Raw genomic sequence first — 25,558 nt, 5'->3', positions numbered from 1 at the left:
TAAACCTGTAAGCTTTATAAGCACTTTTTTTATATAACAGGCAGAAACTTTGCAAAAATCTTCCATTGTAACAAACATTCATATCTTACAGTCTGACCGTCTTTATCCACTTTATGTTAAAGGGCAATCAAGCTTGGAGACAGTATTGGAAAATTCCAGAATCTAACATTTCTCACCGATATGTCTTTATTTCCATGCGTGTAGCTTTAAAGTGAATGTTCAGACTATATTTTCAATCTTACACATGTGTCCAGGGTTAATAATTACTATGTGAAGAAATTCCCTTTTAACTGATAATGAAGCAATAATATTATACTATGCGAAGGTATGTACGATTTTGTAACAGCACAGAGCTTAAATTGCTTTAGACTAATCTATCTCTATCCTCATGGTAAGGTGAATACCCTCTGTGACGGCAAGACTACAATATTGTCTTAAATTTCAATGTGGAAGTTGTCAATTTCTTGTACAGAACAATTAAGGTTATATAGGTTTGACTGCTGTTACATTATAACTGATTTATCCTGGAAACAAGATGTCACTAATAAATGTGACATATGCCAGAAATTTTTCCCTTCATAAAGTGACTAAACTAAGGTGCATTCCATCCCCAGCTGAAAAACTATGTTTTTTTCCCAAATGAAAGGCAAATATTCCCCTTTAACTAACAAACATGAGCAAGTCTCTCAACTGAAGAGGACCGTAACACTTAAAGTGGCCAAATACCCCAAACTGAACAAATATAATTGAGGACCTTATATCCCAGACGAAATGTTGACCATGGCTGACCATGGTCACCACGGTTTTTGATGGTTGACCCTGTTTTAATGTGGTCAACCATCAAATACCATGGTGAAAACATGGTCAGGACCACGGTTGGCTGTGGTCGACCATCCCCTGTAAAAAATGTTCTAGAACTAGTATCAAGTTCTTGAACATTCAAGAACTTCTGAAGAACTTATAGAACTGTTCTTGAACCAGCAAAACAGTTCTTAGACTGTGGTTCTAGAACAATGATGGTTCTTGAACAACAATGATGGTTCTTGAACATTGGTTCAAAAACTGCAAAAGTTCAAGAACTTATAGAACTTTACCAGAGTTCTTGAACAGTTACTGCTGGTCTAGAACCAAAATTGTTCTTGAACACAGGTTCATTAAAAGTACTAAAATTCAAAACCTTTTTCTAGTTCAGTACCAGTTCTTGAACCCAATTGTGAGTTTCTGAACTGTTCATTCATTATACAAAAAACTTAGTTTTTAATGATTACCTTTTACAATAATGAATAAGTTCTTGAACTGTTCTTGAACATTAAATTCATAATGTCACATGATCAGTTTCCATTATTTTGTTGCATGCTGGGAAATTTTTTGCACATGTGATTCAGCAATTTTTGAGACGTTTGTGCAGCAAATGAGCAGGAAATATTTATTAACTACAGTAAGTAATGGTTTAAAAGGAACACGAGTATAATGAATATCAGATAAGTAATTATGGTGTTGTCATTAATTGTTCATTTTAAAAAATATAAAATCCTTTTAAAATGTCACAAGTTTTCACGACCCTGAAGGATCTGAATTTAAATCTTGAGATTAAAGTAAATTATGCATTGTTTAACTAAATGTTTTGTATTTTATGCAGCTATTGTTTACTTCTTATTATGCCCCCAATCCCACTCTACTTTACTGTTTTACTCATGTCATTTGTTGCGGGTGTAAAATGTCTTTTCACAGTGACGGAGACTAAAAACAGACCACAGTCTCTGGCCACTAACTGAACATCACTTTGACCTATAGTTGACAGATTTCATAGGATGGTCAGTCTGCTAAATAACAGTAATGTAGTTTCAAAAAAATGTTAATGTAGCCCCTGCCAAGATCAGTTCATGAAATTTTCGACAGGGTTCTTAAATTAGTTCTTGAATTTGTTCTTGAATTTATTCTTGAATAGTCAAAGGAAGGGACTCAATTATATCGAACTTCTGTAATCATATCTAGAAGTTCTTGAACTGTTCAAGATCATTGCAGAATTAATACTTGAACTAGTTCTTGGATAGTTCAAGAAATTAAATTGTCATTCTAGAACTAGGAGTTCAAGAATTTGTTCTAGGTTTAGTTCTAGAAAAAGTTCTAGAACTTGGAAGTTCTAGAACTGCCATTTAATGTTCATGAACTATTCTAGAACTAGATTCAAGAACTGTTCAAGAACTATTTCTTGAATTCCTTGCAGGGGATCATCCGGTGAGATAAGATTGGCCATGGCCGACCATGGGCAGAAAAGACATTCAACAGTTTGACCATGGTCTACCGTGGTCAACCTTTTTCATTTATGGCTGAACATGGACTAACATGGTCATGTTAGTAATTTTCACACCTATCAAGTTTTACAATGCACCAATAGTTTTCCTGGTAATAGAAAAGTTTTCCTGCATTTTATAGACAGATTCAAATGTAAACTTTCATAGTCTGACTATAATTTGTTGCCATTTTAGCAATTTTATGACAAAGAAATGACTGACTTGCAAAAATAGATTTAGACTGCAATTGTCATGTATTTTCATGACCCTTTCAAATTCATATTTATATAGTTTTTGATAGTCAATAACCACCATGGTCGACCATTGTCGTGGACCTTGGTCGACCATGGTTGTCTGAGGTCCACAACCAGTGCTCCAGCTAGGATTAAAAAAGGGCAGGGTGCTGGCACTGAAAAGGGCACTTCTGGGGTGGTGGTCGGTTCGGGAACAGGGCCCCCCTGGGAAAAAAATATAACTGGTCCATGCATACAGTGCATTTTAACATACTTTAGGCATGGAATTTGGCATAATTTAGGCATGTTTTTTGGCACACTTTAGGTATGGTCCTTTAATAGGCTATGTCTGTCATCTCTAATGCACCTATTTATTAACTAAAAATTCTGCTGTTTGTATTTTACTTGGCATTGATTTTCAACTTGTAACATTTCTTTGTAATTGCATACTGAATAACAATATCTATGTGTTTAGGCCTATTTTACTTGCTACAATTTCAGTACACATCTTCTCCATGTAGGCTACTTGATATTTATAAATTTATACCTGCAACATATTATATACAGAAAATAAAGTTTAAACGTCCACTTAAATAAATGAAATATGGCAAAGTTTTTAACTTACAACAGTCTAAAAGCAAGTTTATCACTTGTAATAGACATATTCCGGGTATCCAAAATTTTATATCCGGATATGGTTACACTTTTTTCTAAAAGTCGTCGAATGTCCAGTTTAAACAATATTTTTGAAAAAATATTATGATGCAAAGACAGTTTAACAGCATTTCACAGTATCTGACATTAAAGTGTACCCTGTCATTACATCTTAGTAAACTAATTCCAAAAAAATCTTCATGAAAAATCGGCAATTTCACAAAGCAGACGACAACTTACTTTCGATTTCAAAAACTTGTAAAACGATAAAATCAAAATATTTTCCTATTTAAATTTGATTGTGATCGATTTTTATTAATTACATATAAATGTCTGTTGTCTGGACTTAAGTTTCAGTTGTGTATAAAGGGGTATTTACGACTATATTACCGAAAACGAAAGTACACTTAGACAGGTGGCGCGAAATGGTAATGATTTCAGACTGGTTTGCAAACTGTTTTAACACTAAGGTTCAATGATTTTAATGCTACTGGAGCAGTCTAAAATATCATGGTCTGCCTCGGGCACGATTACAGCAGGTAACTATTTAATTGTTTGCTAATTATGTCAATGCCCCCCGGCGTGTATCACTCGATAAAAAGGGGGCAATAAAGCAGTGTATTATAATCACTGAGGCAAAAAAGGGAAGTCTGGCTAAAAAAAAAGAAATGAATGGTGGTAAAACGGGCAGGGTGCCTGGCGGGGCAACAGGGCGGAACGAATTTCGGAACGGGCTATGCGCCCTGCTGTAAATAGCTAGCTGGAGCACTGCACAACCATGGTCGACCGCGGTGCAATGGTGTATGTAATAACAAAACGCCATTAAAAATTGCATATACTAGTATTGGTGATATGTTTATTCATAAGTGTTACCACTTATGTCTGTAACCACTTGCCTCTGGGAAAAAAAAGAAAGCCTACCTACCTACCCTATTTTTTTGACCAATGTTACCTGAACCACACATATATTTTTTAGCCTAAATAGCCATTAAAAGGTATTTTTACTTTCAGCCTTAGCAACCCCTAAAAGGGGCCAATTGCCCCCATTTGAAAACAAGGCAGTCTGACAGACAGCTATATCCCCCGCCATTGTTATGGATAGTGAAAGGGTTTATGGTATCGGGTGGAACCATTAAACAATTGAGATGTGACCTTGACCTTAAGCTGGCAGGGGTGAATTTTGAATTCATTGTCTTGATAAATGGAATATTACAGCCAAGTCATATTAAAATCCTTCAAAGGGTTCAGGAGATACAGAGCACACAGAAAATGGAAGGCTCAAACCTTTGACCTTGAGTTCTGACCCTGACCTTGAGCCAACAAGGCTGACTGCCATAAGTTCTGCACATCCTCTTGATGATGTGATTAATTGACCAAAGTTTCATGAAAAAATTCTTCAAGGGGTTTAGGATATACAAAGCGGACACAAAATGGAAGGCTCAAACATTTGACCCCGAGTTGTGACCTTGACCTTAAGCCGACATGGCTGACTCGTGAGTTCTGCACATCATCTTGATAGTTGTGACATTGATCCTGAGCCAACATGGCTGACTCATAAGTTCTGCACATCCTCTTGATGAGGTGATCATTGGGCCCAAGTTTCATGATTATCCTTCAAGGGGTTTAGGAGATACAGAGCAGACATGAAATGAAAGGCTCAAACCTTTGACCTTGAACCAACATGGCTGACTCATGGGTTCTGCACATCATCTTGATGAGGTGATCATTTGACCCAAGTTTCATGAAAATCCTTCAAAGGGTTTAGGAGACACAAAATGTTACAGCCAGATGGAAGGACCATTCCCATAACCCCCACCACTCGTGGCATGGGATTAAAAATTAAGAGAGGACCTTTAAAATGTAATGATCCTACATACCAAGTCTGATGAAAATCCATCTAGCCACTCATTAGAAGAAGTTGTTTAAAGGTCTTTCTAGTTTAAGCTCTAGCAGCCCCTAAAAGGGGCCAAATGTTCCCAATTGAAAACTTTTGATGAAGGGCCTTATAATAATGCTACAAATCAAGCTTTGATGAAGATCCATCAAGCAGTTCATGAGAAGAAGTCTTTTGGAGGCATTTCTATTTTTAATTCTAGTGGTCCCTAAAAGTGACAAACTGCCCGATTAAAAATTTGTATAAATTTTTGAGAGGACCCTATAATGAGACAAAGTTTTGATGTCAAGTGATGAAGGAGAGTGGTCATGTGATATTTATTTCGGAAATGGGTAGAACAGATTGTGTCCAGCCGGCATTACAAGGTTTTAATGATCTGTAAGGCTGGGAATATAAGAACATCTTTTAAACTTTCTAGTATTTATCAAAGTAAACATTATGCAGCTCGCCACCTTATTTCCACAATGCTTACAACTAGCTTTTTGTTTTTTTTTTAGTTTTGGGAAATGACGTGTACTACTTTGAACTAAAATTTAGCCAGTTTATGTTAGTTCTACAAGGCCAAAAAGTAGCCATATCATACAAAGGTGATAAAGACATACCTAATGTCACTCAAATCTCAATTTGCCAAGAATGGACGCATGTCACTCTGGAATTACAGGCGACAAGCTGTATACAAAGCTTATTTTGTTTAAAATGCTGAAATATGAAACGGGAAATCCTACCGAAATCAAATAAATTGAAATGTCTTTTAAAATATTTCACCCTAGAAGACAGGTATTATAAAATGTCATAAAAGTCAGTAAAACATACATTTCCGCATGACAGATAGATCTAGATCTGGCTCTGTGTTAGAGCCTAGCACAAAATGTAACAACATGCTGCCTTTAAAAAACGACTGACTACAAAAGTATATATAATCTTAAAAAGTTCTTACCGTAATATTACAATCTAAGTTGAAATTAATATTCCAATCTCATCCAAATAAAAACTGAAGTAATATTCCCAGTACTATAACTGATCCAAACCTGGAGTAATATACTCCAGTCCAAATCTGCAGTAATATTGACATCCAAAGCTAAAGTATATTACTTCCGATTTCAGTCCCAAAACTGAAGTAATACTTCAAAGAAATAACTGACGAAATTCCATATAATACTTAGTTAAAACATCAAAACACAAAAAAATGGCACTAAATTCCGCTTAAATTCCTGCATCCCAGTATTATTAATCTCCATCCACTTTTCCTCTTTTCAAATGTCAACCTTTCCAGAACCATCAGATCTAATGAAAGAATAAAAGCTTATATATATCCAACACAATAGCACTATTATCTGTACAAATACGGACAAATACCACCCCTATTGAGTGAAATTTTTTAAAAATCAATATCGAAAACAGAATCTCAAGGATAGAGTAGTAAAATCTAGCACGTAAATGTCTGACCTACTTAAAGAACATCATTAGCGACAAGGTAACAGTGTGCGAGAGTAATGTCCACATGACAGGTTAACAACAAAATGGAAAGTCACAAAATCTGACAGCAAACAGCTACTGTTGAAATCAGATAAAATGACAAATAATTACTGTCACTACGGTGTATTAATTAAACAATATCTATTACTTATACAAATTAAATCAAAATATGATAATGACAAAAGTCAACAATTATACTTATTATCATTATTTAACATCAAATAATATGCAAGTAAAATGTCACAATTAAAATGTAAATTGCCATGGTACATTAGTGCTACTTCATCTAGTGCGGACAGTATTTTGCAATTTTCTAAATGGTGAAATGTGCCAAATTTGAATAACCTCCAGCCAAAAGCTAACCATATGTTGAAAATACTGGTTACAAATACAAAATATTATCATTTCAACTAGCAGTAAGCAGTAACTATATGCAAACATTCTCAATACCAGCTAATTTCTGGAATCTGGACAAAAAGCATATGAATATTGACTTTCCTTATCCAACGGTAATTTTAGAATCTTACAATTACAGAATTACTGCTTAAATAAACACCCCAAGTCATTACTAATAGACTTATTAACATCAGTAAAATTATCTACATCTATTTGAAAGAAAATAGACCTTTTTATATAATATTGCCGGAAAATAATAATCAAAGGATTGTTAATTAAGTATCTATATATATATATTACTCTCATGTTTTGTCTTAGATTCAGTGTAATGTACAATTTGTTAAATAGGTTAAAATATATTTAATTTTATGTTACAGTTACACACCACTCACCCTAGCATTGATGGCTCAAGCAATTCTTATGGACTCCGGCAGTTGGCTTTTTATTTTCTTTACGTGGATAATGCTTGAAACCCCTGATTTTCGAGCACTTTGCTCAACCTTGTGCAACCTTGAGCGATCACTGGTATTTCAATTAATCAACTGTTTCCTCGAAAACAATTTGGTCAAATAAAACTTAGCTGCTGTCTGTACAAAATTTCCTGACCACTGACTTTAAGAAACATTCAAAATATTTTCGGCTGTTTTTAAAAGTTCCAAGACAACTTCTGACGTTCCTTGACAGCTAGCTAGCTAGACTTAACATCTGCTAGTAGACACATGTGAACCTCAGAAGGTGTTACTTCGTCAAGTGAAGCCAAACACCCTTTCATTAATACAGTGTGACTGTGAAACACAATAAGTAGTTCTGAATCAATATTTTCGTTTGAAAAAAAAAAATTTAAAGTCCTTATTATTACAGGCATCCATAACGTCATACATATTCAACTGGGTGCAATAAATTAATATATTTCTAATTAGCACGAAAGAATAATAGACAATTATTGACACATCATAATCAATTGATTTTCTGGCTGAAACCCCCCATTTCCAATAACAGGAAATATATGAAACAGCTATTTATTGACAGGTTAGGGTTAAAGGTCATGTAATGATGATATGTCTATTGTAATAGGATGACCACTGCTTGTATATGACTGACGTTTTTGTCTCATTAATTTGCCTTGACATATAACACTATATATGAGGTGCCATGATCAATCATTATACCTATACAAGCAAGCCTTAAGGGTCTTGTTAGCACTGTAATATAGTGCAATAATTTATACTTTTCTAAAAATATAAGTTACTTAAAATTTAGTGACGTAATTAATGTATATCGCAATCATCTGTTATAACTGTCTATATGAGCCATGCCATGAGAAAACCAACATAGTGCAGTCTGGTCAGGATCCATGCTGTTCGCTTTCAAAGCCTATAATTGCAATTAGAGAAACTGTTAGTGAACAGATGCGCAGGCTGGTCTGGATCCATGCTGGTCGCAAATGCAATATGTTGGTTTTCTCATGGCGTGGCTCATATGCCTATGCATCTTTATGTTCAAAACGAATCTTGAAATCATATCTATAATTGCCTACCGGTACCTTCACCTTATCCCCACCTGCCTATTTTAACCTACGAAGACAAAGTCACCCTTTTACTTTTTTCTCACTTGATGTTGAAAAAATTTCAAACACCTGAAAGTTCATTTAACGAGAAATATAACTCATCCTTAAAATTTCAAACACCTACAACATCATTTAAAGCGAATATGAATTCAATATGTAGAAATATTTCATTTTTTTCTACTGAAAAACTAAAGATCATTTTTTTCCATTTTCAAATCTATATACCGTATGTTAAATGAATATTCTGTTCTTTTTTGATGTTAATGGATATCTTTTATAAAGACAAATGTAAAGAAGAGAAGGAAATTTTTTTTAACAACAAAAGCAGTACCCTGAAGTGGTTGACAGTTTTAGACAAAAAGATGAATTTTATAATAATCGCTAATATATTATTATCACTTATAGAATAGCACAGCTGACGATATACAGTTTTCAAAAATAGCATTATTGTTCATGAGTGATTATCACCTTACTTATATGTAGGTCAACAGCTGTTACTATAGCACAAAGATCTATCATTAATACTATGCCTTATGGGGTATAATATACATGACCTACCTATTGATCAGTTCTGCCAATTACAATAAAAGGTAACGTTTTAATAGGAGTTTTAATGGGAAAACACATGCTCCATAAAAATGTATCAAAACAAAGAAATTTTATTCTTTAACTTGAACACCGCATTTAATAGTAAATACTAAGAGCTCAACAAGTGACTGACAACTTCCCAAAACGAAGAGGTCACATTGAACACCAGTGCAAAAACCAATATCATTATAAAAAAACTATTTATAGTACTTTGATGAATCATGTACCATATTTGATAAATTTGACTAAAATCTGCCTAAGGCTGTCTGATTTTGAATATATTTACTAGATTCACTTCCTTGTATGTTTCGAGGACATAAAAATGTTTGTTTCAATTAAATACCTTTGTTTAAAAGATGTTGAGATAAGAATTCTTTGTAACAAATTTTACCAAAATTATCAATAATTTTCTGATTACATGCCTTTTATCTTATTACCTCCCTTTTATACATATCTTACTTGTAAAGTTATTTATTACTTAGCAGAAATACTTTTCTTTTATATGAATAATGCTTTGAAAATGTTTTCAACATGTCTGTTATACTTTACCAATATATAATATATATATATAAACATCAATTACACCAGGCAATCATAAAAGAAGAGGACCAAATGGTCCTAGGTTGCTCACCTGAGAACAGCTTGATTAAATTTAATGAATATTCTGCTTAAAATGCGACCCCTTTTGCATAGGCAAGGTATTTCTTTGATTTGACCAGGTGACCTAGTTTTTGACCAAACATGACCCATATCTGAACTAGACCTAGCTTACATCAAGACAAACATTCTGATAAAATTCCATGAAGATGCACTGAAAAATGCAGCCCCTATTACATACACATGGTTATTCTTAGATTTGACCAGGTGACCTAGTTTTTGACCCAACATGACCCATATTTGAACCTGACCTAAATTTCATCAATCTGAAAGCAAATATTTTCATCAAATTTCATGAACATCCTGCCTAAAATGTCCCCTATTACATACAAAGTTTTTCTTTGATTTTACTGGATGACCTAGTTCTTGACCCCAGATGACCCCTATTTAAACTCTACCTAGATTTCATCAAAACAAACATTCTGATCAAATTTCATGAAGATCCAGTGAAAAATGCAGCCCCTATTGTTACACAAGGTTATTCTTTGATTTTACCAGGTGACCTAGATTTTGACCCAACATGACCAATATCTGAACTTGACCTAGGTTTTATCAAGGCAAACATTTTGATAAAATTTTATGAACATCCTGCCTAAAATGTAGCCCCTATAATATTCACAAAGTTTTTCTTTGATTTTACTGGATGACCTAGTTTTTGACCCCAGATTACCCCTATTCTTACTCGACCTAAATTTCATCAAGACAAACATTCTGATCAAATTTCATGAATATCCAGTGTAAAATGCAGCCACTATTGCATACACAACATTATTCTTTGATTTGACCAGGTGACCTAGATTTTGACCCCAGATGACCCATATTCGAACTTGACCTAGATTCATTTAGACAAACATTGTGATCAAATTTCATGAAGATCCAGTGCAAAATGCAGTCCTTATTGCAGACAAGGTTTTTCTTTGATTTGACCTAGCAACCTTTTTTTTGACCCCAGATTACCCATATTCAAACCTGACCTAGATTTCATCCAGAAAAAAACACTTTCTGATAAAATTTCATGAAGATCCAGTGTAAAATGCAGTCCCTATTGCATATAAGCAAGGTTTTTCTTTGATTTGACCTAGTGACCTAGTTTTTGACCCCTGATTACCCATATTCAAACCTGACCTAGATTTCATCAAGGCAACCATTCTGACTAAATTTTATGACTATCAAGTGTAAAATGCAGCCCCTATTGCGTACATAAGGTTTTTCTTTTATTTGACCGGGTGACCTAGTTTTTTGACCCCAGATGACCCATATTTGAATTTGACCTAGATTTCACTCAGACAAACATTCTGATCAAATTTTATGAAAATCCGGTGTAAAATGCAGTCCCTATTGCATACACAAGGTATTTCTTTGATTTGACCTAGTGACCTAGTTTTTGACCCAAGATGACCCATTTTCGATTTTGACTTAGATTTCATCAAGGTTATCAATCTGACCAAATTTCATGAGATCAATTGAAAACTACAGCCTCTATCACATACGGAAGCTAAATGTTGACAGACCACAGACCGACACTGGACATCGAGCAATCAAAATAACTCACCAGAGCATTGCTCAGGTGAGCTAAAAGTATAAAAATAAAACTCAGGTGAGCTTAAAATATAAAAATAAAATTTCTGTAAATATAGTACGTTTTCTTTTTTTGTTTTTCTACATTTTCCAGGTATTACAAAATCATTAAAGTTTGTTGGGAATTGATTTTTGTAGATTTTATTGCTTTTACAATCCATGGAAATAATTCCTAATAAGCAAACAAAATTTAAGTTCAGAAACCAACAAATTCTGATTTCACTATTTCATAGCCATGTTGGCTAAATACATGATATATTGAATGATTGTGATCTGGACGAGTATACTCGAACTGTTCTTAAAATGTTCTATGAACTGTTCAGGAACATTATAATACTTAAAGGAACAAGAAATAGTCTTGAAGTCTTACAATGTTTGAAGAAAAGTTCAATGATATTTGTCATGTGTTTACGAATTAGATAGAAATATCCGTCCTGATGGCACCTGCGCATTGGGCGGTAATGAGGCTTGCCGAATTACCGCCCATGCACAGGTGGCCGAGGGATGGATATTTCCATTCGATTTGTAAACACAGGACTGATTTTTTTTCTTGCGTATCGTATACATGTTAGCATTTTATTCTGGCAGATTTTTTTTTGCATACCGTATTTAACAGGTAGAAACACTTTCTTTGTAGCACTCTTTCTTATATAAGAGCGTGGGAAATAACGTCTGTAAGCAGAAGTGACGTCATGTTTTGCGTTACGCACAATAACAAAGTTCCACTTTAGTTTTATCATTTGTAGCATAACATTATGTTCTTACGGTAAACTAACATATTTTGAATCGAGAAATAATATACTACAAGGAACGGAGAGAAACTATCAAGGTACCTGCTTTTTTTCGTATTTTTACGTAAACAATATATTATCAGTGCATGAACCACTAGCTGTCATTAACAGCACGAGAGTCATCTGGCAAAAGACTGGCATGGGGGGTGCCAGATAGGTTTTGCCGGCATGTGTAAAATCACCGGAAACGCCAGTCCGGTGGGCAAGAAATACTATTCAAGAACACAAGTCAAAGAACTGTCTGAATTTCTTTCAGGAATTGTTCAAAAGCTGGACAAGAATTATTTCTGACCAGGAGAACCCATTCTCATAGAGAATATGGCAACTAATGATATTTACCACAATGTTTTTATACTTTAACAGATTTATTATTAAAATAAATACAATATATTTAAGTTCAACACTCAAATTCTGTTTCTAGCTGTATTTTATTTCATATTATATTTCATGTCCTTGATTATTTAAACCTACTAAACTAGTAAAGACTCATCTTACACCATCTCAAACAAAGACAAGAGTCATCCCCTTTTTCCTATCCTACATTCAACACCAATCCCCTGTGGAAAAGGTTCATGAACTTCATGAATTTATTCATGAACAAATTCATGAAATAGTTCATGAATAAATATTCATGAGAGGTGAAATTTATGTTTCATTAATTTCAATATTCATGAATTAAAAATAATACATGAACAAGTTCATGAATATTGAAATTCATGAAACATAAATTTTGATTCTCATGAATATTTATTCATGAATTTTAATTAATGAAGAAGTTCATGATTATCGAAATTCATGAAACATAAATTTTGATTCTCATGATTTTTAATTCATGAACTAATACTGAAATTCATGAAACATAAATTTTGATTTTCATGAATTTTTATTCTTGAACTATTTCAGGGTCATGAAAACTTGTGATATTTTAAAAGGATTTTATAGTTTTTAAAATGAACGATTTATGACAACACTATAATTACTTACTTGATATTCAGTATACTCATGCTCCTTTTAAACCATTCCTAACTGTAGTATGATAATTTTTTTCCTTCTTATTTGCTGCACAAACTTCTCAAAAATTGCTGAATCACATGTGCAAAAAATTTCCCAGCATGCAACAAAATAATGGAAACTGATCATGCGACATTATGAATTTAATGTTCATGAACATTCACGAACAGTTCATGAACTTATTCATTATTGTAAAAGGTAATAAACCTAAGTTTTATGAACAGTTCAGAAACTCACAATTGGGTTCAAGATCTGGTACTGAACTAGAAAAAGGTTTTGAATTTTAGTACTTTTAATGAACCTGTGTTCATGAACAATTTTGCTTCTTAGTGTAATACTAACAGTAACTGTTCAAGAACTGGTAAAGTTCTGTAAGTTATTGAACTTTTGCAGTTTTTGAACCAATGGTCAAGAACCATCATTGTTCTAGAACCACAGTCTAAGAACTGTTATGCTGGTACAGGAACAGTTCTTTAAGTTCTTCAGAAGTTCTTGAATGTTCAAGAACTTAATACTAGTTCTAGAAAATCTTTTACAAGGGAAAACCATAACCCTGTAGTTCCTGAATCACAATTTCAATCATTATCTGAATTTCATTTTCAAGTTCATGAATTTCTTAAATTATTTAATGGATTTTCTGAAATGTTCATGAACTACATTTACAAGTTCATGAAATGAAAGTAATATTCTTGAACTTGAGAGTCCATGAATTTAAGTAAGAGAACCTTTCATTGTAGTTCATGAACTTTTTTGATAATTCATGAAATAATTCATGAATTCTTACAAATTCATGAATAAATTCATGAAGTTCATGAACCTTTTTCACAGGGGATTTCTTCTCCGAACTCCCTTATTACATTGATATAACCTGCAATGATTGGTCACTTATCCTTCCTTATTCAAACCTACCACTCATGCATACTTTGTAATCATTTACCCATACACTGATATGCAGCTGGTTCTTAAAGTGGCAGGGGCCAGTTTCGCATTTGGCCCGGGTACGTTTTTTACATAAAATAGACAGATGCACTTTAAAGGCATTTATATTCAACTGGCAATCTGACTTAAGTACTTGATCTTCTAAACGAAGATCTGAGAACGGCCCATTCACATACGTCTTCTGTATATTTTGGATTTCCAGTATTGCTATTTTTATTTTAACCAATCAGACGACTTGTTCGAATGTCAAAAGTAAGAAAAAAGTGCAGTCATTCCAGGGTTCGAACCCATGACCCCTCGCTTACAAAGCAAGTGGCCTACCGACTGAGCTACCCGGCTTTCTGACACATCACGAGATAAGAATTGTAAATATCAAAAGTCAAGGCTACAGGTAGGCTTGCAAAATGTTGTAAGTTAAGCTCTGATTGGCTAGCGAAAGGGTCGTCAGAACGAGGCTATGAATAGGTCGTTCTCAGATCCTATGCGTAGCGTAATAGGAGATGTACTTTAGTCAGATTGATTCAACTGGTTATTTATGATGTTTATAGAACTGAGGATTCCTGCGTACAAGTAGTTATTGTGTAAAGTAAATATACTTGAATCGATTTTCCTAGCTCCATGTAGATGGCCGGGTCTAAGTCTTACCTGAGGTAACGGAATTCGGACAAAATGGAAACTGTCATTCATCCATCCAGATTCAGCTCAAAATGGCGGAAAAAGTAAACGGTTATGAGACACTTTTCTTCCCACCATTATTTTCATCTGGCCACATGCTTTAAAAATATGCATGTATTTTAGGTTAGTCATTTGCAGATGATATGGTACAGGTCGCGCAAGGTGTGCATTTTGGGCCATTTTTGCCTCAAAATTTAGTGTCCTGAAACCTGCTTTTTTATCACAGAAGAAACAGAATCGGCAGGCTGAAAATGTCACACAATGAAGTGCTAAGTCTATGCAATACATTCGCTCAAAACTTGCCTTGAATTAATCAAAATTGGATTTTTCATGATTTTTTTTGCACTGGTATCAGCCAGGGATCGAATTTAACTTTTTTTCCAACTAGCAAATTTTTGCTAGTGCCAATTTTTTTCCACTAGCAAAATGATGGGTTCCACTAGCAATTATTTAAAAGCTGTTTACGTGCTAAATTCAAGTTGTTTTGTTGTTGTTTGGTTTCATATAAAAGTTCACAGTCCGGACAGGCTTGGGACTTTCTGGTTTTGAAAGTACGATACAAACCAAAGTACTCAATGATTCTTTGGACTTTTGGCTTGACGTTGAACTTTTAAGTTTTTCTCAGGTCACAGTTGGTAGTGTTGCTAGCATTTTCGAGCTCCGCGGGCTTTTTTGCACCAAGAAACATGTTATTTCCTCTCCATTTTCACAGAATTTTGCAAATTACAGACGTCCAAAATGAAAACAAATATTGCCTAGACGCTTACTTACATATCCGATAATTACTTTTGTATAAAGCGACAAGCGTCTATAAGCAGTCACGTGATTATCGGTAAATTAACTGCCCGAAAGGAGTTTTTAAAGAGAAAAGGACAGTTTGAGCGAATTCCCCGATTTTCGAACGTGATCGCAAAAATATTCGAGTGCCATGATTTTCTACTCGCATTTTTTTATTCTTACTCGAATTTTGCGAGTTAGCGACCGTTAAATTCGATCCCTGATCAGCGTATATTTGTGGAATTTTCAAATTAACTTTCCCTTACCCTCATAAATTAGGTGTTACTATACAAACTATGGCATCACTATACAAGCTAGGAGTTGGTGTGTCGCACACACCTTTCGGTTTCTAATGGAAACAAATGGCTGTTATAACATCAATGTAGTATGTGTACAACACCAATGCTACATAATAATTAAACTAGAGGTGCTTTTGAGAAAAGCGCACGTCTCCCGCAACTGCCTAATCATCTGAGTAGTAAGTCTGTCTTTGTATACTGTTTGTGGCCTATTGGTATTCACATGTTGAAGTAACCGGTCTACAATGCTGTTGGTAGTGTTGGAGTAACCAGTCTATAATGCTGCACCGGTCTACAATGCTGTATCAGTAGTGGAGTAACCGGTCTACAATGCTGTGCCGGTAGTTGTTGGTAATTATGTTCAAGGGCCATAATTCCGAAGTGCCTTGGCTGATTTGGCTAGTTATCGAATTTGGCCGAGGTCTTATGGTCAAACACATCTTGTTCAAGTTTGGTGAAGATCGGATGAGAAATGTTCAACTTAAGGGTGCGGAAAGCTTTGTGACAGACAGACAGACACATACACACACACACAGACAGAAGTAAATCAATATGTCTCCCAAACCACTGTGTGGTGGTTTGAAGACATAATTATTAACTTCATATTATTATGAAATATTATTTCATAACTTTTACTTGGCTACAACTTTCAAGCTTTTGATGGTTGAGGAAGACCATAGATGCCTCTATATAGGCATTATTTCAGACGTGATGTCACCTCCGTAGAACTATTAACCTTACATAAGCCAATTTAAAGACTTTTTCGCCTGACAGAATTCTGCACCTCAACACAAGGTTTTGAACCCAGAGGCAACTATTATTGAAGAAGTCTCAAATTGAATATAAAAATATCCATAATAATATAAAAGCTTTAGCTGACTCTAAGTTTCAAGTGAAACATGATCATCCTTAATTAAAACTGCCCATACAGTAGTTTTCTTTTTTTAAATATCAAGACATATCTGCGTCAATGCTGTATTAACAAACTCGGATTCAACCTTAGTTCTATATTCAATAATTCGCTAGTCAAAGTCTAAATCTATTTTTGTTCATTCAGGAAATGTCACGGATTAATATTACCATTAATAATATCTTACGTAGGTGAGCAGAAGCTTTCTCTTGATAATTCTGTAAACAGCAGAAACAATTTAAGGTCATCACTGAAAAAGTTACGGCCATGACGTTAAGAGTTTATTTAAGGTTCAGCATGTTTGTTACGCTGAAAGTTGAAGATTTAAGTTATTTGTACAGGTAAACCTAGAATAAAAACCTGGCCAGGCATGCTGAAATCTCTTTAACTATCACCATCTATTGTCCGTTAAGTATTGACCTGGCACTCATTGATATTCGTCAATATATTCGTTTGATTTAGTTATTTTATGCAATACATTAATTTTGTACTGTTGTATCCTAAAAATATCTGTATACATGTATTAACTAAAATAGCCCGTGTAGTCAACCAATGACACAGAGGCGTTAAGAAAAGCTTTTTGACTCCCAAGCTTGTTGCCATGCCAGGTTCAATTAAGATCTTTCTTTTTTTCAATTTAATGTAATTTCATTGATAATCCTTTTGTTCTTACATTATTCTGTGTAACATATTTCACTTTTTTGTTATTATATCTTTTTGAAGTATTCATTTCATACTTCCTATTTTGATAAAAAATAAATTTATATATTAACTTAATGTTACATTTTTTGTACAGCAATTGTTTTTACTTCTTATAATTATGCCTCTTTGAAAAACTAGGAGTTTGTTACTTGTTTAGGGAGTAAAATATTAAGGTCACAGTGACTTGAGTCTCAGTAACTGAACAATATGTCAAACTTCATAGGATGTGGCATTGGCTTATAATGGTCAGTCTACTAGACAAAAACAAAATAAATTTGTAATTTCCAAAAAAAAACGATCATGTTGTTTGTGGCCCCTTGCAAGATCAGTTATCTCCCTTTGGAAAATTTCACCCTTTAAGAATTCAGAATAGAACAGTTCATGAAATCCCAGTTGAGATAATGTTCATGAGTTCATGTACTTTCATGAAAAGTTTATGAACAGTTCATGAGCATTCATGAAGTGTTCATGACTTGCTCATGATCTGTTCATAAAGTGTGTTAATGAACAATTATTCATGAAAAGTTCATTAACAAATTTGAGGTGGTTCATGAACAAAACATCTTTAGCAAACTTAATTCATGAACAGTTCATGAACATTCATGAACATTGAAATATTCATTCATTATACATAATACTTAGGTTTATTGCCTTTTACAATAATGAATAAGTTCATGAACTGTTCATGAACATTAAATTCATAATGTCACATGATCAGTTTCCATTACTTCGTTGCATGCTGGGAATTTTTGCACATGTGATTCAGCAATTTTTGAGAAGTTTGCGAAGCAAATAAGAAGGAACTATTTATTATACTACAGCAAGGAATGCCATGGTTTAAAAGGAATATGAGTACACTGAATATTAAATAAGTAAATATGGTGTTGTCATTATTGTTCATTTTAAAAAATATAGAATCCTTTTAAAATGTCACAAGTTTTCACGACCCTGAAGCAAGGTTAGTACCTGAATTTCAATCTTAAGATTAACGTAAATTACAGTCACACTGTGACTGAGACTAAAAACAAGAGCACCGCCTTGCGGGTGCTGACGCTCATCTGATTTTTTTTGTGTAATAGAAATATTGTCCTACCCATGATTTTCTAAGTCTAAAAAGGGCCATCATTCTTGCAAAAAGCAGGATAGAGTTATGTTTCTTGATGTACAGTGTCCACTTATGATGGTGAAAAACTGTTGCAAGTTTTAAAGCAATAGCTTTAATAGTTTATGAGAAAAGTTGACTTAAACATAATACTCAACCAAGAAAATGATTTTCTAAGTCCAAAAGGGGCAATAATTATTGCAAAAAGCAGGATGGAGTTATGTTCTTGCTGTACAGGGTCAGCTTATGATGGTGAACAAGTGTTGCAAGTTTCAAAGCAATAGCTTTGATAGTTTAAGAGAAAAAGTTGACCTAAACATAAAACTTAACCAAGAAATCTGATATTTTCTAAGTCAAAAAGGGGCCATAAATCTTGCAAAAAGCAGGACGGAGTTATGTTTCTTGCTATACAGGGTCAACTTATGATGGTAAACAAGTGTTGCAAGTTTTAAAGCAATAGCTTTGATAGTTTAGGATAAAAGCTGACCTAAACATAAAACTTAACCAAGAAAACTGATTTTCTAAGTCCAAAAGGGGCAATAAATCTTGCAAAAAGCAAGATGGAGTTATGATTCTTGACGTACAGGGTCTGCTTATGATGGTGAACAAGTATTCCAAGTTTCAAAGCAATAGCTTTGATAGTTTAGGAGAAAAGTTGACCTAAACATAAAACTTAACCAAGAAATCTGATATTTTCTAAGTACAAAAGGGGCCATAAATCTTGCAAAAAGCAAGATGGAGTTATGTTTCTTGCTATACAGGGTCAGCTTATGATGGTGAACAAGTATTCCAAGTTTCAAAGCAATAGCTTTGATAGTTTAGGAGAAAAGCTGACCTAAACATAAAACTTAACCAGGCAACGCCGACGCAGACGCCGACGCCGACGCCGACACCGACGCCGACGCCGACAACCGCTCAAGTGATGACAATAACTCATCATTTTTTTTCAAAAAATCAGATGAGCTAAAAACAGTCTCTGGCCACTTACTGAACAACACTTTGACCTACAGCTGTCAGATTTCATAGGATGCACCATTGGCTATGGTCAGTCTGCTAAATAATTGTAGTTTCAAAAACAAAATGTTGTTTGTGGCCCCTGTAGTTTCAAAAAAAACAAAATGTTGTTTGTGGCCTCTGCCAATATCGGAGGTTTTCTTCCTGTGGAAAATTTCATGAGCTCATGAATTATTTATGAACTGAAAATGGGACTATATCCAGTTCTTGATCTAATTCATGAATTGTTCATGAACACATTTTAAGAATTTGTTCATTAACTTCTTCTTTGTAGCATAATATTTAATATAAATCACCTTCTAATCATGGTTTTTGCAAATTAATACAGTGAGTTGAACTCCTTAATTTGTTACAAATAAAAATAGTATTACTGTTCATATATATTATCCAAATTTGACTTTGAACTGCCATCTTATAGTATCTAACAAGCATGTAATATATGAATGTTCAGTGAAGATCATGTAACATATACGCTTTATGCTAAATTCAGAATCTTTCTTTTTTTCTTGAAAAAAAAAATGACTGTGGATAAAATTAGCAAATTATCCTATAAATGGTTCTTGAAATATTTATCATCATACACCTGCAATTCCCTGAAATTCTAATGTCTTAAACTATATTTTTCATTTTATTGCTTCAAGTAATGTAATACTTTTTTTGTTGAATAGCATTTTCCACAAAGCTTTCTTTTTAACATCTAAGAAACCTGACCTTCACAGATTTTCATTATCACTGTTGCCTTGAATTTTATTGAACACATTTTGAAAATATTTCAGATTATATTACAAGTATCGATTTTGTCAGAAAAAAAAGCAATGCTTTGCAATAAAATACAGAACTTTTGGCAAAGGAAACTAATTTCAATCAATCCGTAGCAAATGTACCAATAAAATTGATAAAGGTAGCTTCTTCCCTATAATATTCTTGGCTTCAAATGAAAAGTAAACTGGTTAATTAAGAAAACATGTTGTAAAAAGTCTAGAATATTAAGTCTGAATCAGTTTAAGAGTATGTTAGATTGCATATTGCAAAGAGAAGATAATATATAAGAATCTCTAATTAAAGATAAGGTCATTTGGAATTATTTGTCCAACAGTCCCCACTACTGACTTATGATATGTTAAAAAAACAAAAACAACACTGACAGAAAAGGTGTTAGGTATAGTTTAATACTGAAGCTCAAGCGTTCAATTAAGATCAGAACCACTACCAGAGTGGTTGTGCTACGGCCGGTCACTCGGGCAGCTGGGGTTTGAATACTCTGATGACACAAATTTCTTTCAATTGCAAAATAAATTATAACATTCTGTGGGGTGGGGGCAGGTAGTGTAATTATATTCACTTCATGGTTTTAATGTTATTTTGTAGATTTTCATTTATAATACTATGATGTATAAATAAATTTCATTTTGACGGAAATACAATTCACAATGCTCCATCAGAGGTACCTGCAGTTTTGCCAGATGTGTCAGTGGAGTCCAAAGTTACAACAAGAGCTCGTAGAACTCAAAATGACTCCCCCCACCCCACACACACCCCTTGATGCTTCAGTAATTGCACAAGGAACAGGAATTATTTGGTCACTGTACACAAAAGTTCTACTGTTCTGGGTCAATGTGACCTTAACCTTTGACCTACTGACCTCAAAATCAATAGGGATCATCTGCTGGTCATAAAATATCATCCTCCCTATTAAGTTTCGTGATCCTAGGCCCAAGCAATGTCAAATTATCGTCCATAAACAGTCTTACTGTTCCTTGTCAATGTGACCTTGACCTTTGGACTACAGACCTCAAAATCAATAGGGGTCATCAGCTGGTCATGACCAACCTCCCTATCAACTTTCATGATTCTTAGGCCTAAGCGTTCTTGAGTTATCATATGTTCTGGTTCACTGTGACCTTGACCTTTGACCTACTGACCTCAATATCAATAGAGGTTATCTGCTGATCATGATCAACCTCCCTATCAAGTTTTGTGATCCAGGGCTCAAGCATTCTCATGTTATGGTCCTGAAACGGTTTAACTGTTTCGAGTCAACTTGACCTTGACCTTTGACCTACTGATCTCAAAATCAATAGGGGGTCATCTGCTGGTCATGATTAACCCCCCTTTCAACATTCATGATCCTAAGCCCAAGCATTCTTGAGTTATCATCTGGAAACCATTTAACTGTTCCTGGTAACTGTGACCTTCACCTTTGACCTACCGATCTCAAAATCAATATAGGGGTCATCTGCTGCTTATGACCAACCTCCCTATCAACTTTCATGATCCTAAGTCCAAGCCTTCTTGAGTTTATCATCTGGAAACGGATTGGTCTACATACTGAGCATCCGACCGACTGACATCTGCAAAACAATATACCCCTCCTTCTTCAGAGTGGCATAATGATATATTAGCACATATACTTCTTTGTTTTTGTTGGGTTCAACATCACACTGACACAATTATATCCCCACGACTTACGTTTTAGACGGACCTTTATTTTGGACGATGTCGGTATTTTCGGTTATTTTGCATATCACGTGCATGTCAAGCGATGCAGATCATGTAGTATTTTGGTAGAATAAACAAAGTTCTGCATTTGTCCTCATTTCATGACTTAATTTTAAAGAAGTTGAAAGTAAATCAATAAATATCAACATATGGTTTTATACATCTTTTATTTAATCCCAAAACTTGTACTTCAATGACACTCTCATTTAATCACTTAGAAGCAGGGAAATAGATTAGAAGTTCATCTGCAGAAACGGCCATCTTTGTTGTTACTGGTCATGTCATGATGCTTTTAAAAAACCTATACAATACAGTAAAAATACCGCAATCTGATTTATATGACCCCTCTTGCAGAATAAATTAAGAACTTTAAAGACATTCTTTAATATGTTGCACATGCTAATTGTTAAGAATTCAGGCAGATATTGATAAAAAAATCCCATCTACGTTATTAAATGGGTGTTCCTTGATAAATGTTATGGTTGGGTTCAAAGGTCAACACGAGTTGCACCGAGCAGAGGTGCCCAAAGTTTAACAATCAATAATATTCAATAAACACAAGTTTGAACAGGACTTACTAATAACTTTGTGAAAATATATTAAATAGCATTGAATATGGTTAAAACCTTGATAAAATGCAAAACAATATCTGCTTCATGTGACAGGTAATTACTACATTCAATGTACCTGAGTAGAGATTTTAAGCACTATTGGCGAGGACTGTCAAATATGTAAGTCATAAAGTGCTAGCAGGTGCTTTCAACTAACTTCTGTTTTTATCCGAAATGAACTTGCAAAACTCAGATTTTCGGATAATAACCACACACAAAGTGAAGGTCTTGTATTGTTTTGTCCCTTGACAAGTAGGCAATTTAATTATTCTCCTTTCCTATTTTTGGCAATTATCTGATTCCTTACGTCGTCGAAAACTGGTGTCACGGGTATAGGTCATAATGGCACTTGTTTTTACTAAGATTACTAGGTTTGTTATGTGTATAGCTGTATCTACATTGCCCTTTTATTACTATTTAAAAATGTAGCAATACCTAGCCCATAATACCTGATAGTGTGACTGTCAGGCTTAAACTGCTTATAAAACATGATAGAGGAAACGGCACTGTAAGGACAGCTAGGCCACTGCAATTAAGAAGCTTGTGCATAAAGCCCAAAACCTAAAGGACTTTTCCTTGTTTCGATATTTTTCGGAATATTTTCAGATTACCACTACATACCTGTTTTCATTCTTTTCTTTCAGAAGTGAATTCAACAAACACATTTTTAAAAACAAAATTTCAAAACAATTTTTCTCTAGCTGTGTGATAATATTAAGTCCTTTTTATTACTTGATTTAAAAAAAAAAATACATTTCCCACTCAGAACTATCACACTGCTTAAAGCTCTAGTATTTATTGTTATACGCACTAAACAACTAATTATAATGCAACTGAACTGCAAATGAAAATTTAAAAATGCTCAAAATGTGAAATATGATGCTGGTTCTTTCTCAATTATGACAAAACAGAATTTAATATATTCACTCTAACCTAGATAACTATAATTATATCTTATTGTACTACCATAAAATAACATCTGTTTAATTGTCTACTTTAAAAAAATCTGAAATTCAATCTAACTTTAAAGTTATCATCTTCAAGGGGAAGAAAATAGGACAATTTTCATCACACACTCTAATAACAACAACCATCATACTTTAAATATAACGGAAGCAAATTATCTCACTGGAAGTGAGATATTTCAACACAGATACTAATCCTATCTTGTTAACCTTTAGCCTGCAGTTGCAAAAAGTGATTCTGCCTTTGCGACCTGTGAGTGCAGACCAAAATTAGCCAGTACATATCCATGCAGGCTTTAATTCTTGGTCTGCACTGTTCGCTCTTCAGTCAGAAAATTTTCAGTGAACACCCCTTTGACCAGTAAGTGGTGCTGCCCAAATTGAATGATGGACCAGTCCATTTTGGAAATTTATTAGCAGGGTAATGGTTAAAGCAACAAATTCACACATTTTTGTTAATATTTCTCGAACTGCTTGAAAAAATTTTATTCCTTAGATAATGTAGTTTTGTAACCTGTACAAGTTACAATTCATAACCTGTGCAACTGTATAAGTTACAAAATTTTAATATAAATGTATTATAAAGATTCAAACTTTACTTCGTTTGCTACAAAAGCACTGTGCACCGTTGCCCTCAATTGTAAAAACAAATCCTGCATTTTCTGCATGGGACTTTAAAAACCTTAATTAGATTACTCTTTATTGAAGGTTACTAAGAAGAATATCTTGTATTTTTCATAATGAAATCAAAATTAATCAGAATTTCATCATTTACATTTGAAAATATACATAGATCCGCAACAACTGATACTGAAAATCAGCATACTTTGGAGTATTTTGAAACTGATTACTGGAATTATAAAAGATGTATTTTAAATCTGACCTTTCATCACAAAGTTACGAAGTCACTTTATCTTAATTGTAGAACAATATTAAATGTACTTTATCTTCTAGGGAGACAGGCTTTTTTCTAATATACTACTTGCAGATCAAATTGCCCCTTCACCTTTTTTGAAATCGAAAGAGTTGCACGTTTATGTCACAAAAGCTGCAAAGCTGAATCTATTTTGGAGTAATCCTGACAGGTTAACCCCACCCCATCTGCTAGCTTTTTTCCCCATTCACGTCCTTATATACGTTGTAACTTTATCGATTGGAAAAGTCATAAAAAGGTACAATAAGGTGATAATGGATAAGTTGTTTAAAAAGTAAAATACACGTTCAACTAGAGTACTCTATGTCCAAATGGGAACAGCATATTTTGTTTGTTATGACAATTATTATTGACGAGGGAAAAATATAGTAATTTCTGGCCACGCACGGTAAATAAGGTATTATCGAAAGGTATCATTGAACCTACAAGCTACATAACACTTGTAATTGTCATAATTGGTCAAAATTGTATTTTTCTTGTTGTATAAATAAGGCAAAATAACAATTCTGATAAAAAAAATCTAGAAATTTTACAAAATTTTTGCATAGAAATGTTGTTTTAGTGCTAAGATACCCTGAAAGTTTATCAATAAAGCCAATATTGAACTTTGAATTAAATTCAGTGTCAAAATACCCCATCAAAATCGTTTTCTGACATTAATTAAAAACTACCGGTAATCAAGGTATTTTTTGAAAATGTAAAAAGTTCTTATCACCCCTCTCAGTTCTTTGTATTCGTTGATATATAATATCAATGGATTTGTTTCCTATTCAATCAAGAAATAGGTCAAGAAATCAATTTGAAAGGAAAACTTGATAAGAAAAAAGATGGATCAAACATTATAATTTATAAGCTTTAAATAGGCCAAAAAGCTACAAGTTTAAATTTGTCAAAATGTTGTGCACTGTCACACCTTATATAGCTCCTTTCGGATATAGCTCCCAGGGGAGCTGTATTCGAAACACGTTTTTGTATATAGCTCCTTGAGGCAG

The 25,558-nt window shown here is 33.9% G+C and overlaps 1 protein-coding gene across 1 annotated transcript in view; it reads right to left on the bottom strand.

The window, feature by feature from the left end:
* The window catches only part of LOC123536847 (ras guanyl-releasing protein 3-like), a 101,609-nt gene extending 78,132 nt beyond the window's left edge, over positions 1-23,477 (bottom strand). Inside the window, exon 1 of the mRNA XM_053548410.1 lies at positions 23,289-23,477. Within this exon, the coding sequence (XP_053404385.1) occupies positions 23,289-23,298 (10 nt within the window). The 5' untranslated portion in view covers positions 23,299-23,477. The remainder of the gene's footprint in view (positions 1-23,288) is intronic.
* Positions 23,478-25,558: the final 2,081 nt, after the last annotated feature.

This window comes from Mercenaria mercenaria, chromosome 1 (genome assembly GCF_021730395.1).
Source record: "Mercenaria mercenaria strain notata chromosome 1, MADL_Memer_1, whole genome shotgun sequence".
NCBI lineage: Eukaryota > Metazoa > Mollusca > Bivalvia > Venerida > Veneridae > Mercenaria > Mercenaria mercenaria.
Note: the sequence above shows the minus strand (reverse complement) of the source record. Positions and strands in the feature narration are given on the sequence as shown.